Source organism: Filicampus tigris, chromosome 14, assembly GCF_054856515.1.
Source record: "Filicampus tigris isolate MCC_2025a chromosome 14, RoL_Ftig_1.0, whole genome shotgun sequence".
Classification (NCBI taxonomy): domain Eukaryota; kingdom Metazoa; phylum Chordata; class Actinopteri; order Syngnathiformes; family Syngnathidae; genus Filicampus; species Filicampus tigris.
Window position 1 is genome coordinate 18827652 of NC_141230.1, and position 16418 is coordinate 18844069.

The 16418-nt window shown below is 39.9% G+C and overlaps 2 protein-coding genes and 1 long non-coding RNA gene across 8 annotated transcripts in view; 2 read left to right on the top strand and 1 right to left on the bottom strand.

Annotated features, from left to right (window-relative positions):
• Nucleotides 1-16418, bottom strand: part of LOC147136678 (uncharacterized) — an 88211-nt gene that overhangs the window by 70987 nt on the left and 806 nt on the right. For both annotated transcript variants that reach the window (XR_015089500.1, XR_015089501.1), the window contains exons 2-5: nt 15713-15837; nt 14881-15006; nt 8548-8620; nt 8106-8219 (exon numbers count right to left, since the gene is read on the bottom strand). This is a non-coding gene — a long non-coding RNA (uncharacterized LOC147136678). The remainder of the gene's footprint in view (nt 1-8105; nt 8220-8547; nt 8621-14880; nt 15007-15712; nt 15838-16418) is intronic.
• Nucleotides 1759-12925, top strand: fap (fibroblast activation protein, alpha). Of its 3 annotated transcripts, none has more exons than XM_086051175.1 (26): nt 1759-2153; nt 2247-2331; nt 3296-3385; nt 3476-3570; nt 3641-3715; nt 3985-4037; nt 4756-4828; nt 4911-5031; nt 5882-6036; nt 6141-6241; nt 6312-6441; nt 6532-6570; nt 6642-6740; nt 8124-8194; nt 8291-8344; nt 8579-8703; nt 8816-8872; nt 9782-9880; nt 9972-10041; nt 10115-10309; nt 10378-10432; nt 10526-10625; nt 11827-11885; nt 12238-12310; nt 12439-12512; nt 12674-12925. In XM_086051175.1, the coding sequence occupies exons 1-26, from the start codon at nt 2151-2153 to the stop codon at nt 12773-12775; spliced, it is 2253 nt and encodes a 750-aa protein (XP_085907301.1). In that variant the 5' UTR covers nt 1759-2150; the 3' UTR covers nt 12776-12925. The 3 variants fall into 3 exon arrangements, 2 of the variants coding, with proteins under 2 accessions (XP_085907301.1, XP_085907300.1); XR_015089499.1 differs by having other exon boundaries at nt 1760-2153; nt 12221-12310; nt 12674-12746; XM_086051174.1 differs by having other exon boundaries at nt 1760-2153; nt 12235-12310.
• gcgb (glucagon b) lies at nt 13088-16056 on the top strand. 3 transcript variants are annotated; one of them, XM_086051177.1, is made up of 4 exons: nt 13088-13891; nt 13966-14065; nt 14910-15065; nt 15655-16056. In XM_086051177.1, exons 1-4 carry the CDS (start codon nt 13807-13809, stop codon nt 15776-15778), a joined length of 465 nt encoding a protein of 154 aa, XP_085907303.1. In that variant the 5' UTR covers nt 13088-13806; the 3' UTR covers nt 15779-16056. The 3 variants fall into 3 exon arrangements, with proteins under 3 accessions (XP_085907303.1, XP_085907305.1, XP_085907306.1); XM_086051179.1 differs by having other exon boundaries at nt 15658-16056; XM_086051180.1 differs by having other exon boundaries at nt 13969-14065.

Here is a 16418-nt window from a genome sequence, read left to right on the forward strand (position 1 = left end):
TCTTGCTAGCCATTTGGCTATCTAGCTAGCTATCTCGCTACAACATCTACCTATTTATTATGAGGCAGTTATAATGGTGCCCAATGAAGTTTGCCTGGCAACGGGTGAAAACTAAGCCTCTGGCCAGATTTGCCACTTCTTTGGCCATGAAAGAAAACAAATGACTATTTTCCTAAATAGGAAAACAGTGCTAACAACTTCAAAACATCTTCGAAAAGAACAACGATTGTGTGCACCAAATTCCATCCAGTGGTGTTTGTGCTTTATGTCATCGCAAAGGAACATCACTTCAACCCTAAAGTAAAGAGCCGTGGTGCATGTCAAACTTGTTCACATAGGCTGAGGTCACCGACCTCAACCACATGTTCACTCCCCAAGGTTTGGACTTTTTTGGGTTGACAGTTGGCATCATCAGGGAAACAAATGCCTATGCTTGTAGTGTATGTTCCTTTAGTAATTTTAGCAAGATAGCTTTTATTTTTGTTCTTGTTTTTTTCAAATGTCTTGAGATATTACTTCTTTAGTTCACACAAGTCACAGTCACGATGTTGTGTTAACAATGTGCAACTTAAATTCAAAGTGACAGTTAAGGCACATTCAAACTACGAGAAATGTAAACATAGATGATGAAAATCATTAATGACCTTTGACGGAAAAGGTTTAGCAAGAACCGTTGACAATTCGTTTTAAATTGCCCATCGCTGGTCTAGATTACAACTGTATCACTGTTTGTTTATTTCAACTATTTTCTTTAAACTTCATTCCATACAACAATGGGCTCTGACCAAAGGCATTCACATAGGCTCAGCAATTGTTTTTTTCTGACAGTGTACCCAAAAAGAAACAACAACAACTGAAAACCTTGGGAAGTGACAGATTGGGTGAGGTCAGCGCCCTCTGGCTTCATGTACAAGTTCAACGTGGAGCAAGGCTCTTTGCTAAAAGTGGGTTGCAAATGCGGTTTATGAACAGCCAAAGATGTAGTGACATGCCTTTTTGATGACATAAAGGACAAATACCACAAGATGTTCTCAGACGTTCTGATGCTTTGCAGTGAGGAGATCTTGGAGCTCTTTTTTTTCTCCCGTATTTAAAACTAAACAATAGTCTACGATTGACAACAGTATACATAATAATACAATTAGCAATAGTTAAAATCGTTTTTAATGTTAAAATGTGTAAAGTTTGTTTCAATGTTTTTCAAAGCATAAATTCCCATAGGTTTCGTCCCATCATAAATTTTAATTGAGTTCATTTTTTTTATTAGGTTTGTCTTGGTTTATGTAGTGCTTCGGTGCATTTAGTCCACATGAGTAAACTTTTTTATTTTTTCATTTTTTTAAATAAAAATGTTCATGCTGTAAGAAAAAATGAAAAACGGGGGGGGGGGTCGTGGGGGTCCTGGACTCTGGCTTTCATAATTTATTCACCAGGGGGTTGTCTCTGTGTGAAATCAAGCGCAAATGAATGTAAACACACGCAAAAAAAAACATCTTTCGCGGAGGGGAGCGAATCCCCGTTTTTCGTGGAAAATGCTTTGTGGAGGGTTTTCCATGTGTATTGTAATGCCGTCAATTAGACGCTCTTACATCCCCAGCCACTACGTTAAAATAGTTCTCATTACCTTTATTTTTATCGCTTTACAGAGATTCCTTCCCCAAATAAAGGGCTATACTTCCACTCTTTGTGTTGTGTCATTACAAGCGTGTAGCGCTAATTCATAATTCGACGAGGAGTGAAACGTGTCTGCCCGCAGAATCTGACGTGCTGACACAAAGGCCCAAAAGTTGCAGATATAGGTGTGTGACTTGACGCAGGCTGAGACATCTGACGATCGTAGAAAAAAGAAACTTGGCCATCCGTGCGCACGCGTGTTCACAACGCGGCGTTGCAGAAAGGCAAAGGCATGCGTCTGCTTCTGGACTCTCTTCAGGAATGCGACGAGAAGTGAGACGTCTGCCTCAACAACACACACGCAGGACGGAGCTCACTTTTTTTTCCCCCTTGTTTTGGGGGCGCGCATTGTTCATTTGTTCAACTTACAAACAAAAAAAAACAAAAAACATTTGGAGCGAGAGTGTCAACTTAAACGGTCAAGTTTGGAGCCGGAGGAGGCTTGAAGAGGCGCGCGTCGACTTCCAGACAGCTTCATGGTCAGTACGAGGGCATCACTTGAACCTTTGATGGATTTCTTTTAATCGAGCGGGGGGGGGGCAAAAATGCAGTTATGATGTGACCCTCCGCAGGGCTGCGTGAGCCACTTCGTGTGGGCGCTGCTGGGGGCGGCTGCTTTCATCACGCTCGTAACCGTGACGGCGGTTTTTTTAAGCAGTAAGTCCATTTGGAATTCATTGTTCATGTTGAATGGAATACTTGCAAGGAAAGTTGAGTTTTTGTTATCGCTGCGTCAGCCGCATGCGCGGCAGGTATGACTTTCATCCTTTGGCTGCGTTGCTGTGACGCACTCAAAGGGTAAGAGACCCAGTGTGCGCGCTTCAGGCTTTTATTGACACTCAGTTGAAATTTACTGTCTCATAAATAATTTAACATCGTTAGCTTAATTCTCAAACACCATACAAGGGCCAACTAAAACTAAGCATTTATATCGTAAAATAAAAAAACTACTCAACAAAGACATATTTCTTAAAGGCAAATGTTGGCCTGAGTCTCAATCACTTGATTTTGAGTCTGTGCAAATACGAAGTCCCGATCCGATACCTTTGAAATACATTTTTATGGAATGCCGTCTTTATGGCTAATTCAAAACATGACATTGTATATAATATAGAACTAAGTGACTGCTGTTCCCATTGTCATAATTATTTTTGCCACGTTGTGTCCTTTTAAAAATCAGGAACATAAATCAGGTTTGTTTTGTATGCATGTATTTATTATACTTCCCCCCAGTGGCCAAGGCATGCACAACAGAAAGAGCACGAGCACTCCAATAACAGTGGACCCTTGTACACAGACTCCCCTATTTGGGATTTTTTTTTTTCTCAATTGCGAAAAATATTTTGGTTGTTGTTGTTGTTGTTGTTGTTGTTCGAAGGGGGGGGGGGGGGGCAACACCGGCAACCCCCATTCTTTGTTAGAAATGCTTACACATTTTGAATGTTTATCCCAATTTTTTTTCAAGAATTTATATACCAGCACAAATCTGACACTAGTGTAGTGCTTCTCTATTTTGTTACACAACCCTTGGAGGAAAACATTTTGTGTATTTGTAATACCCAAGACAGCCCTTAATTTTTTTTCCCCCTCTCTCCACCCCTCAAACCTCATTTTCGTTCAGACTCAGAAGGTCCCAAAATTCCTTACACCCTTGAAGACTATTTCAATAACACAATTAGGTGGAGATCCTACAATCTGTACTGGATATCAGGTATGGAGAACATTCCCAAGCCAGCCTCTTTGCCCTGTATTTCAGAACACACACACCCCGCCCCCTAAGTGTGTTATTTTCCACCTGCAGATAATGAGTATCTACACAAAGCAAGAGATGGGAACGTCTACTACTACAATGTGGAAACAAAGACGGAGTCAGAATTCTTGAGCAATTCAACCTTTGTATGATAATAATTTCAACAAACACTCCTGGAATAGGGTGTCTTTTTTTATATTGTCTCTTTGATTGTAGGACAAAGTGGGCGCCACAGACTACCTGTTGTCGGGGGATCATAACTTTGCTGCGTTAGAAAGCAATTACACAAAGGTGAGCGATCAGGCGCGATGGATGTCAAATCAACACCGTCAACTGTTTTTGCCGCAAACGCTTGCTTTGTTGTGCTAGCAAGCATTGTGGATTTCGATTTTTTTTAATAAATACAAGTTGTAGAAAACAGCTTCTCTATTGGATTGCAAGTGCGCCTATTGCTGAGTACCCATGAAGTTTATCTCTACTAATACAGTACTGTAATCGAATAAAACAATAGTCTGAGAAGAGGTTTTTTTTTTTTTGTGTGTGTGTTTACAACCCACCAGCAATGGAGACACTCATACACAGCCTCTTACTCATTCTACAGCTTGAGCAGCGGGTGAGTAGCCGTCTTGAATTACGTCATTATCGCCATGACGATATTTTTTTTTTCGATATATTGTGCCGTTACTGCTCTGTAATCAAAATGATACATTATCGCCATGATGATATTTTTTTTTTTTTTCGATTGTTGTGCAGCCCTAACTATATTGTTTACATTCACACAGCCAGCTGCTGAACGGCCTTTATTTTCCCCTCCCTCCACGAATGTCCACTTCTGCGCCTTTCTGTGACTCCTCCAGTCTCCGGGGCAACGTGCTGATAACACCAGTGACCACTTCCCACTAAGAGTATTCCTGTTTTTGAAGCCTTGCCAGGCAATGGTCTTTTCATGTCATCAGATGGTTGCCCCAGACGGACTGGAGGAGTCACAGATTGCTCAATTGCTGGATCAAACACCTTTTGTGACTTTTGCCATGCAGCTCCTTGTTGGAGAAGAGCTAGTTAGCAAAAGCAAAGCTAGCAAAAAAAGTAGAGTTGGATTTTGAAAATAATCTAATTGACATTGCGATCGCCAATCAATACGAGATTTTTTTTTTTTTTTTTTTCAAAACTGCATTCTACTACAATGCGATGTCGATTTGAATTGGATGAATTGCTCAGTTCAAATTTCGGCTCTAATTTCATTTTTTTGTGAGGAGTTGAAATCCACGCTAGACAACTAGTCTTCTGTGTTTTTTTACTTCTTCGTAACTCCACTTGACGTTTGACCGCAGGACGTTTGTTGAAAATGCGGGTGTTCCGCCCGTGTTGCAGTACTTCAGCTGGGCGCCAAAAGGAAGCAAAATGGCGAGTTTCCATCCCGACCTAGCGACGTCGCGCGCTTGTGATTGGAACATGCTAACAACGTGGTGTGCGTGTTGTCTTGCAGGCTTACGTACACAACTACAACATCTATTTAAAAGATGGCATCACTGCTCCAGTTGAACAAGTGACCAGCAATGGGAAAAAGAATCAGATCCTGAATGGCGTGCCCGACTGGGTGTATGAGGGTGAGGAACATTTCAGCGCTTTTAGCTTTGTGTGTGTGTGTGTGCGTTTTTATGTTGAAAGTTGTTCAATATTTGACATAAAAGGTTGATCCAAAAATGTTGACAAAATCAAGAGTACAGCATTCCACTTATGGAAACGTAATGAATAATGGCACACTCACAAAAAGGTTTAGAAGTGCCTATACAGTATAAATATTTTATAAATAGACTCTTGGTTTAAGATTCCTTTGTACTAGCATTCCACAAGATGGCGCCAAAGCATTACTTTAGTCTGTGTTGTTCCTTAACTGACTTGAACATAGTTCCTTGGCACCAACATTCCACAAGATGGATCCTCCACTCCAACATAGTTCCTTGGCACCGACATTCCACATGATGGCACACCAAAGCACTACTTTTGTCTTCATGAAGCTTCTCAACTCAGTCCAACATAGTGCTTTGGCACCGACATTCCACAAGATGGCCCCAAAGCAATACTTTCATCTCTCTAACGCTCCTTAACTCACTTCAACAGTTCCTTGGCACCAGCAGACCACAAGATGGCGCAAAAGCACTACTTTCATCTCATAACACCCCCGCCAACATTCCACACGACTGCACCTAAGCGCTACATTTGTGTCTATGAAGCTCCTCAACTCAATTCAACAGTTACTTAACGCCAACAATCCACAAGATGGCACCGAAGCACAACTTTTGTCTCGCTGGAGCTCCTCAACCCACTTCAACTCAGTTCTTTTGCACCAAGATGCCAAAAAGATGGTGCCAAAGCACAAAATTCAGTGCAAAAATGATCCAGTTCTTCGACCCTGTAATAATAAAAGTTGGTTGTTTTTGTCCGTGCAACTCTCAGAGGAGGTGTTTGCATCAAACGGCGCCATGTGGTGGGCTCCAAGTGGACGATTCTTGGCCTACGCCGAGTTTGACGACACAAAAGTGAAGAAAGTGGAGTTTTCCATCTACGGAACGACGCAGTACCCTGAAACGATGGCTATTCCATACCCAAAGGTGGGATTGAAAACATTCAACATTTGCTCTCGCCTAAGAAATTGCATCTGAGAGCTGCCAAAATAAAAAAAGAAAATCTTTCATTCAATTTCAATTTCTTGCAGGCGGGCTCAACTCTGACCAAGGTCAAACTGTATGTAGTCGATACGAATACACGGCCCAGCAGTCCAAAAGTGATCCAGCCCCCTGCTTCCCTTCGATCTATGTCTGTACTCTCGAACCTCACAAGCGGCAGCCGGCTTGGCGTGTTTAATCTCTTGTCACTTTGTGTTCAGGGATCACATTTTGAGTTCGGTCACCTGGGCCACAGACGAGCAATTTGCGGTGCAGTGGCTCACCCGAAAGCAGAATTACGTGCTGGTGCAGATTTACATCTTAGAGGGGGATAAATGGAAAGAAACTGAGGCAGGCCGATTTGCTTTCCCTTCAGCGATGACGTGATTTGAACATGAGTACATGCTGATTAAATACAGCCTTTGTCTCCATTCTGTATAGAAATTCGAGCAAATGAGCACATCAGGCTGGGTTGGCCATGTAAGTTTTACTCGAAGCGTTACTGTAATTCTTGAGCCAAATGAAGTGACAACTTTTTTTTTTCCTTGCAGTACGGGCCGTTACCTCTTTTCTTTGCGGAAGATAAACAAAGTTTCTACAAAGTGATGAGTGACAATAATGGCTACAAACATATTCATCACATCGAAAAGGTACGCAGCATCTGGTTTCCCTCTTGTCCTTGGATTTTGAAGGTTACACTGTGAAACGTGTTCTCATAAAACAAACAGTAAAACTGAAGTTAATAGTTTGGCATAGCAGTCAGTGTCAGCACAAAACCTTGAGGCTTGAAGTTTTAAGGAAAAAAAAAATGTCAGGAAAAGCCTACAAGAACATCTGAAATGGATGGCGATCAAAAGCACTTTCAAATATTGGCAGGTGTGTGTTGACTCCCATTTAACAAGAGTTTGAGTTGTAGTTTGGGATTTTTATCATGAGTTTTTATTTGGTTTTGACTTTTTTTTTTTTAACTCAATTAGTTTTAATTGGAGCTTAAAGTTAGTTTTTATTTGTCTGAAAATTATTTTTTGTAATGGAGGTTTTATTGGTTTTACTGTAAGCTTTTTTTGTTGAGTGAACGAGGTCATTATGTATAGTATAATAAAGTAAACAACAATTCTCAAACAACTGGCGTTCATTATTTAGATAGGGATGTACAGAAATACAGAAAATAAAATAAAATCTTAAATCAACCCCGAAAGCTCATGTATGGTATTAATTGACAAAGATGAAAACAAAGGACATATTCGCTATAGTTAATTTTAGTTTTATAAACATCAGATGTAATTTCAGTTTTTATTTCTTTAAAAGCATTTTTTTACATTTTATTTTATTAACCGAAATATTTTTTTCACTTAGTTTTTTTGTTAATTTTCGTTAACTACAACAAACTTGGGTTTAATGTATTGCTTAATCCTGACCATAGGCACATCCCAGTAAGGGTGTGCACACTTGTGCAACTACATTTTCTCCGTTTATTTTTACTCCCCTCTGGAAAAGATCTTTAAATAAAAAGCCCATTGAGTTGTTCAGGTTATAAGTCACATTAAAAACTATTGAAAAGATTTATCTTGGTCTAATTTTCTTGTAGCACAAAAATCCTGGCGGTTGAACGGGGGGGGTGTAGACTTTTTATATGCACTGTAAGCGCACTTACTCACGTCAAGTCAAGTTGTAATCTTTAAATTTCAAAATTTAAATGACTGAAATACAAACAAAAAAGATAGTAGTCATTCTATCTAGTCTGTGCATCCAACAAAACTCATTGCAGCTCTGCTTACCTCTAGGCTTTGACACTTTAGAATTAAACGCCCAGAAGAGAAAATGTAGTAAAAAAAAATGTGTGTGTGGGGGTGGGGGGGGATCATGGCACATAATTTTGTATGTTAGCTAGCAGTCTACAATGCAGTTTATAGATAATTCAGCTGAATTGTCTTTTGTAATGGCCGAAATGTACACTGCAATAGTTTTTGTGGAAAATTCTCCAAAATTCTTGTGACAACTGGATGTTCACTAACTTGAGGCATCTTTTGAAGGGCAAGGCAACACCAATCACGTCGGGCAAGTGGGAAGTCATTTACATATCCAAGCTGACGAAAGACGCCATGTGAGTGAGAATCGTATTCAGTCACCTGTGGAAGGTTAAAATAAAAAAAAATAAAAATTTAAAAAAAAAAAAGGTCTGACTGACCTTTTCCCACAGATACTTTGTCGGTTATGAGGACGGGGGTTCACCTGTGCAGAAACATGTTTACAAGTAAGCAATTCTTTTTTTTGTTTTTAAATTAGGTAGGATCCGAAAATAATTTCTTTTCATTTTTTGTTCGGTCGTATTGAGACTTTTCTCAATTTTGTGCTTTGGCTCAGTAAAAAAAAGCTTTGAGACACTGGACAGTATTCAATCCGGACACCTTAAACACATTAGCTTGTAAAGAAGAAGTGACGAGTTCCATTCCCCACCTGAGTAGTTGCGTGCTGCTTGCGCGTTCAGGGTGGCGATCGGAGTCGTACCTTCCCGGCGTCAGTGCCTCACCTGCAACAGCGACAAGATGAAGTGTCAGTACAACTCAGCTTACTTCAGCACTGAGGGCTCCTTTTACCGCATGGACTGTTACGGTCAGTTGCGCACATCTGACGCCTACAATCACCTGCGCTCAAACGCTGTGGTCTGTGAAAAATTGTGTGGATTTATGACACCTTTTTTTTCCTCACCGTTTGTGTGGATCAGGACCGGGTTTTCCCCGCTTTACGCTCATGGACAATCGAGGCCCAGGTGCAAATGCCTGTACGTATCCGCACACACACACGCGCACGTCTAGCGGCCGCAAGTTCAAGGTCAGATCAGCCGTTACAAATTGGCTGATTCATTTGGTGTCTTCACTGAGTGTCTTATTTTTAGTTCAACATGACAAATATGCCAAGAGTCATAAAACGCAAAGTTGATGGAACAAAAAACGATTATGTGAAAGTGGCTAAGAAGAAAATGTTACTCAATATCTATTTGGTGGGAGTCAAAATAAACAGATTTTACCCCCCTATAATTTTTTGAAATATCACGTTTTATTACTGTAGAATCCTGTGAATAACACTACTTTTTTTTTTTTTTTTTTACACAACACATACGTACTGTCTAGAAGATAGTGGTAAACATCTAAACAATGTTTTTTTTTTAATTATTATTATTATTATATCTTATTAAGCCCCCTATATAATACCCCCCAATTTGGGATTTTTTTTTTTTTTTGGGCAAAATGTACAGTAATAAAAGGAAAAAACGTATTTTAAAAATGTGAAATATGTGAAAAGGTAGTTGCTAACATTGCACTTATGACATACATTTATACTTCCAAAAAAAAAATTATTAAAGTTGTAGCAACGAATGATTCATTGAATGAACTAAATGCAATTTGGTGGAACACAGGAACAGTATACACTACACGAAAAAAAAAACGACATACTACAACGTACATTCATATAATGATATTTGAACGCTAGTAACCCGGCATGCATCGCTTACTGTTTAATGTTATATATTATATCCCACCTGCATAATGTTACACAAACAAAATCATTAACATATTCATCTGCTTCTAATTCAATTACTCTAATAATACGTACTATCCAACAGATGTTGGATTGAACTGAATTAATACATTTGAATTCATCCCCCAAAACTTTTGGTGTGTTTTTGTAGTGCTCGCCACTCTTGAAGAAAACAAAGAAATCGAAAGCATTCTCAAACGGTACCAAATGCCAAAAATGAAGTACGGCACCTTCAAAATTGAAGGATTTGGTAAGACGATCCCCATTTACTGATCAATTGAAGGCATTGAAAGGTAGAACCTTTCTGAATCTTTTTTTTTTTTTTTTTTTTTTTTCAACAGATCTCTGGTACGAGATGATGTTACCACCTAATTTTCGATCATCCAGACAGTACCCTCTTCTTCTTGACGTGTAAGTGAACAAAATTCGTGCGGAACTCTGTCAAAAGATCCATTTGGACTAAATCTGTTGGGCTGTCATGCAGGTATGGGGGCCCCTGTAGTCAGAGGGTGGACTATCGTTTCAAGCTGAACTGGAGCACCTTACTGGCTAGCACCTACGGGATCATCGTCGCCAGATTTGACGGACGGGGAAGCGGTTACCAAGGCGACAAGATCATGCACTCCATCTACCGCCGTCTCGGGACGATTGAGGTGGAGGATCAGATCACGGCGGCCAAGTAAGACGCGCGTCGTGACTTTGGAACTGAGCCCAAATGTACTGCTCATCATTGTGGTCTGTTTTTAGGAACTTTGCCGAGATGCATTTTGTTGACAAGAACCGGATAGCCATTTGGGGCTGGGTAAGTTCAACATTGGATTGTATGTTATTTTATTTCATTTATTTATTTTTTTTGAGGGGGGGGGGGGGCAATTTTCCCCTCATTCATTTTCAGTCCTACGGCGGTTACGTTACCGCAATGGCCATGGGCGCTGGAACCGGTCTTTTTGCGTGTGGGATTGCAGTTGCTCCGGTTGCCAGTTGGCAAATGTACGGTGGGTATACAACTATACATATACAGTACATTGTACATTTGGTGGGTGTATGTATATGCAATGTGTGTGTGTCTGTGTATATATACACGTATAACTGTATGTATATTAGAGGGTGACACGAGTGGATTTTCACTCCCGTCCCATCCCACTCTCACAGGAAAAAAAAAAAAAAATCTCATCCCAACCCCGTACCATAGTAAAAAAATAACCAGTGATAACGACTCTCACTTCCGTAGAGATTCCTGAAAAAAATGTCACCCTCTAATGTATATGTATATGCAGAGGTGGGCATGCCATCAAGACTGACGGACGCCCGTTTTGCTGATGAAGGACGGGACGATTTTTGAAAATTACAGCCTCACGAATGACGGAAGTTGGTGGTTTTACCCGTCAGTGTAATCGTCACTAACCGACGGGACGCCCGTTTTCTGACGTTTTTTGCCCTATGACGATTACAGTAGCAATTTGACTTCTCGTAAGGCTTTTAACACACCTCCTGTCCTCTGAGCTGTTACCGTGACAATATTTAAATATTCCCACAACTACTTCACCAGTCCTAGTAAATCAGATGCGCTTCCTCGCCGAATGCATTTTTTTTTTTCTTCCATAAAGAAAGTTAAAAAGTGATTTCTGCCAGTTGAGCTGAACTGCTGTTGGACATCTGCTGATTGGTACAGGGTGCCAGCTTATGTCTGCCACATTGCTTGGCAGAGCCTTGAGTTTCCATTTCAGAATGCGTGCGCGCGTGTGGAAACACCTGTTTGGGTACCGTGCTTTATTGTGACGATTCATCTACAATCGTATGGATTTAAGATTGTGAGTTCATGACTTGAGTGGTATCTTAATTGGTCAATTAGGGATTGGGTTTGACTCATTTAGTTCTTAGACATTTTGGGCAATTTACCAATTTCCTGGCAATCATCATGTCTAAAAATAAGTTCCCTCTTGGAGCTTAAACTGAATTGAAATAAATACTTTGTGACAAGTATGAAGAGAGGCAAAGCCGGCTTCCCATTTAGGCAATATAGGCAAATGATACGTTACTTATTTAACTGTAAAAGAGGAAGTGAAGTCAAAAATGTCCGTACAATATTTTGAACATCGTAGTAACCAAACAATTGCTTGGATGTGATTATCTCTTAAAAAAAAAAAAAAATTGTCGTGAAAAGTTCCTAATTAACAAAAACCATTTTTCCGGCAGATGCCGTGTACACCGAACGCTACATGGGCACACCTCAAGACAATAAAAAAGGTTATGAGGTAAGTGATTATAAAATTATTGCAGTATTTTACTCCTTGCTGCTCCTTCAGTGGAGACCTGACAACTTATTTTCCTTTATGGTGTACTTGCTCTGACCAACCAATCAGAAGATGGAACAATTCTGGCGTAGTTGCGGGCCAGTTTTTCGGTGACGTGAGGGACATTTGACGTTTGATTGGTTGACATTTGATTCGGAAGCTCCTGGGCAGATTAGAGTGGCATGGCGTCACATCCGATTGGATTATCACATACACGTACTGAAAATACTGCAGCAAAGAGAAAAGCTAAGAAATAAAGCCAAATTAATATCTGTTCCGGTTTAAACTGTCTTCAGTTTTGTTTATCTAGCAGAATGCCTCAGTTCTAAACAGAGTAAAGAAGTTCAAGGGTGCGCAGTTTCTGCTCATCCACGGCACAGCAGACGGTGAGTACATCCGATTTTGTTTTCGCGTTAGCCGGCGCAACGCTCTGTGCACAAATGGACTCTTGTGTGACGGGACGGAAAATGGCCGAGCAAATAAATAACATCAGGACTCCGTGTGTTTCCCGTAGACAATGTCCACTTCCAGCAGGCAGCGCAGCTCAACACCGCTCTGGTGGACGAGCAGGTTAACTTCGAGGCCATGGTAAATATTGGCTCGTTGGGAAGCGGTGAGGTATTATTGACCTCGACGGTGTTTGATGTAATGAATGAATGAAGGCAAATGGATGGAAAGTGGTGAAACCGTGTCCTTCTCTGGTGGTTGGAAATGATGCGTTTCACAGTTCTGGTTTTTGTTCTTTTCAGTGGTACACCGACAAGGACCATTCTCTCACAGGCGCCATCCAGCACGTGTACACCCACATGAGTAACTTCCTACAGAAATGTCTTGAAGACAAAGACGTGTGAGGAAAACACATTTATTTGGAACATTACGTTCAGTTTAACTCTGTATATTTTACAGACTCGTTTGTGAGCATTTGTTGGTGATGAAAATGAGCATTCATATGTTATACGTTGACTATTTTTCAATAAATGAAATTTAAGACTTAAAAGGGATTGTATGAGTTATGAAAGTGATTATTGATGATGATGAGAGAAAAACAAAGACCTGATATCAAGCCTCCTGAAGATTTTATGGGCAGACGTGCAGGTCGGAGGAAGCTTGTGGAAGGAGATCAAAAAAATGTTTGACCCAAGTCATATCATTTAACTCATTCACTGCCAGACATTTTCTTGCCTTAACGTTTGAAAAAAAAATGAAAAAGTATAAATTCCTGGGATTGAATGGCTGCACTATGAAAAGACAAATAAATTCGTCAATGGCAGTGAATGAGTTAAAGTCAACGATACAAAGTATTAATGAAATGTCTTCAAGCTTTTGACTTTGAAGAAAGTAATGAATAATTAAAAAAAAAAAAACATTGTGGCATTTAGCAGATGGAAATCATTTTGGTCTTCCTAACTGACCTAAAAACTTTGTAATGCGAGCCCGAAGGCAGGCAGAGGCCAAACTAGATTAAATTTTTGTTGAGTGCTTATTTAAGTACCAAAGAAGAGCAAAAGTAAAAAGCGTGTTTCATTAAAACTACTCTTGACATCATTGACAAGTACAATGAGCTTAACCTAAATCTGATCTTAACTGAACGTCACGGTTGCAATTCATTTGTGACGGCAAAGCGACTCATTCGAGGTTGAATTAAACGGCTGAGCAATTAAGTCATTGTACATGCGACGACGGGGAACTTTTTCCTGACCACATGTCGCACCCGTGGTGTTTGTTGGAGTCAAACAGACCCACAGATCGACTCAATGAGACAGAAGCTGATTAATGGACCAAGCGTGAAAGCGAGGATGTTGAGGTTCCAGTGACGGAGGAGTCACCTGGGAGAGTGTGCCTGCTCTCCACTATAAAAGACGCGGCGCACCAAGAGTCGGCCATGAAACGCATCAGGACGCCGCAAGGAGGAAAAGGGCCGCCAGCCACGCAACTACCAAAATCCCCATCAGACATTAAGGCCGCCGGTGAGACTTGTGTTGCGTCTATCAATGATTTTGTTTTTTGGGGGTTTTTTTTAACCTGTGACTTCTCGTGACAGAAGCTGGAAGGATGGAACACGCTCACTCTTTGGCTGGACTCCTGCTCCTCATCATCGTCCAAAGCAGCTGGCAGATGACTGACCATGACACTAACTCAATGTAAGGACGACTCGTACTTCGTTTGCGTTCAACTGACGACATTTTAAATGGATTTTTTTTAAAACATTTTATTTGACTATTGTAGATAATACAAAAAATATACATTCTAATGCATACTATCATTGTTACTTAATTTAACACTTGTGTGTATATAATAATATGCTTGAACTGAATTCAAAATGAACTTTTTTTTTTTTTTACTCAAGTAACTTTAATTTACAGTCATTACTAAGACTAAATTATAGTTTACAAATATATTCTAGTTTTTGCCAAGTGACTTTTTTCTTAGCAGTATTTTACTTACAAGTCGCATGATTCTACTTCCTAAAACGTTTAGGTGACCCAAATCAAATTCATTTAAACAAAAGAAAAAGAAAAATCCTTTTATGCACATTAGTTTTTTTTTTTAATTCATGTCATTGACGAGAAGAAATCACACAATTCTCTTTCCTAAATATTTAACAGGTGACCATAATTAATTAATACATTATATATAAAATAATAATAATAATAATAATAAAAAACTTTTTTTTTTTTAATTAAAAACGTTTTTGTTTGTTCTTGGTTAACAAAAAAAAGATGTAAAGTTAAGAAAATAAACAATATCAGTGTGAAATACCACCTGATGAACTTTATAACTTACTATATTTTTTGCTAGGGAGTTTGGTAGGATTCCATACCAATATGTGATTCACTGTGGGTTGATTGAAAAATTGCCCAAAGTACTCGAGAGCTTTATTTGTACACTAAATTGTGGTTGTGAAACGTTGCATGTCACTCAACTACATTTGCTATGTAAATTTAAAAAAAGTTACCTGGAGTTGCTTCTCTTCCATTTTTCCAGGCTGTTAAGCGAGACCCCCATTTCTAGTGAACCTCTCGAGCTCTCCAGCATGAAGAGACATTCCGAGGGAACGTTTTCCAACGACTACAGTAAATACCTGGAAACGAGAAGAGCTCAAGACTTTGTTCAGTGGCTCAAGAACTCAAAACGAAACGGGTGAGTGTCTCCTTTTTCGAAACGCGTGACAGTCATTTGGGGGAGAAAAAGATTGGAAAAACCACTGTGCTATCTAAAGTGTGTTATTTCAATGCCGCTTCGGAATGCATGACAGTGTCACAAAACTTAAACACTAACCTTGGACAAGAGCAATGGATAACAAAACAAAAATATTGTACAGTGTAACAGCTAGTATATCAATCCCTCTACAGTAAAAAAAAATGGTTTTTCCCCCCCAAACTAATAAATGCATATTCTGACAATAAACATCAATAATAATGCCAAACGTTGTACATTGTAAAATGAAGCCACAGCCGTCCCTTTTTGTAGGCGTACAAAGCAGGATTACAGCGGAAGACATTTGCTTTAAACAAAAACTAAGCTGTGCTGAAAGACATCCTGTTTCGTTCTTTTTTCAAATTCACACTTCTCACACTGTGTGCTGCCATCCGGTGGTCGACAATAGAATTACACCCAATACAAACGAGAGTTAAGTTACCCTGTACAAAAAAAATGTTGATGTCAAACAGTCACGTCTACTTTTTCAAGTGAATGGGAAAGAGTTGAGTGACTGTGTGGTCGTGTTCAGCAGAAGTGTGATTCGCCGCCATGCGGACGGCACCTACACCAGCGACATGAGCGCCTACCTGCAGGACCAGGCAGCCAAGGAGTTTGTGAGCTGGCTCAAGGCCGGCCGAGGCAGACGGCAGTAGACGGCGACGCCACGCGCCCCGCCGACGTCACGCTGCGGTCTGCGTCCCCACAACTGACTCTGTGCAATCATTAAATGTTTCACAAAGTGTACCATCCTTTTCCCTTGGTTGTCTTATTCTTGTCATATTTACAGATCATTTGAATCAATAAGGTGTGAATGAAATGTTGGCTGCCAATGGTTACATTAAATTGAAGTGGAAAGTGACCCACCTTTTTTTTAATTTTTTTTTATCTTCCACCTACAAAACAGGAGTGCAATAAATAGTATTTCATTTGATACCATCTGTGTGAATTACAGTACATAAAGGCCACTGACCATCTTCATGAAAGTATTGTCTGCGCGCATATTTTTACACGAATGTGTTCTATAAAAATTTTATGTATATACAGATGTATACATTTTTATTTTATATGAAAAAAAGTAGTGCTTTGATACCATCTTGTAGCATCTCGAAATATGGGGAGGAGTTTCTGAGACAGGTTAAAGCCCTGGCTAATACAAAAGCAGTGTTTTGGAATCTTGTGGAATCTATAAGCAATTACAAACCTTATTGCGGGGTCACTTCCTCGTTCATTTTTATCATGTACGGCAAGCTGGATGTCAACCCTACACGAATACTACCGCACATTATTTACATG

Bases quoted from the DNA above. Each gene is read 5' to 3' on its own strand.
- fap (XM_086051174.1), top strand. The intron at 9,881-9,971 runs GTAAGACGATCC...TTTTTTCAACAG, and splicing joins CTTCAAAATTGAAGGATTTG to ATCTCTGGTACGAGATGATG. The intron at 11,886-12,234 runs GTAAGTGATTAT...TTGTTTATCTAG, and splicing joins ACAATAAAAAAGGTTATGAG to CAGAATGCCTCAGTTCTAAA.
- gcgb (XM_086051177.1), top strand. From the start codon at position 13,807: ATGAAACGCATCAGGACGCCGCAAGGAGGAAAAGGGCCGCCAGCCACG. The intron at 13,892-13,965 runs GTGAGACTTGTG...TTCTCGTGACAG, and splicing joins ATCAGACATTAAGGCCGCCG to AAGCTGGAAGGATGGAACAC. The intron at 14,066-14,909 runs GTAAGGACGACT...CCATTTTTCCAG, and splicing joins GACCATGACACTAACTCAAT to GCTGTTAAGCGAGACCCCCA.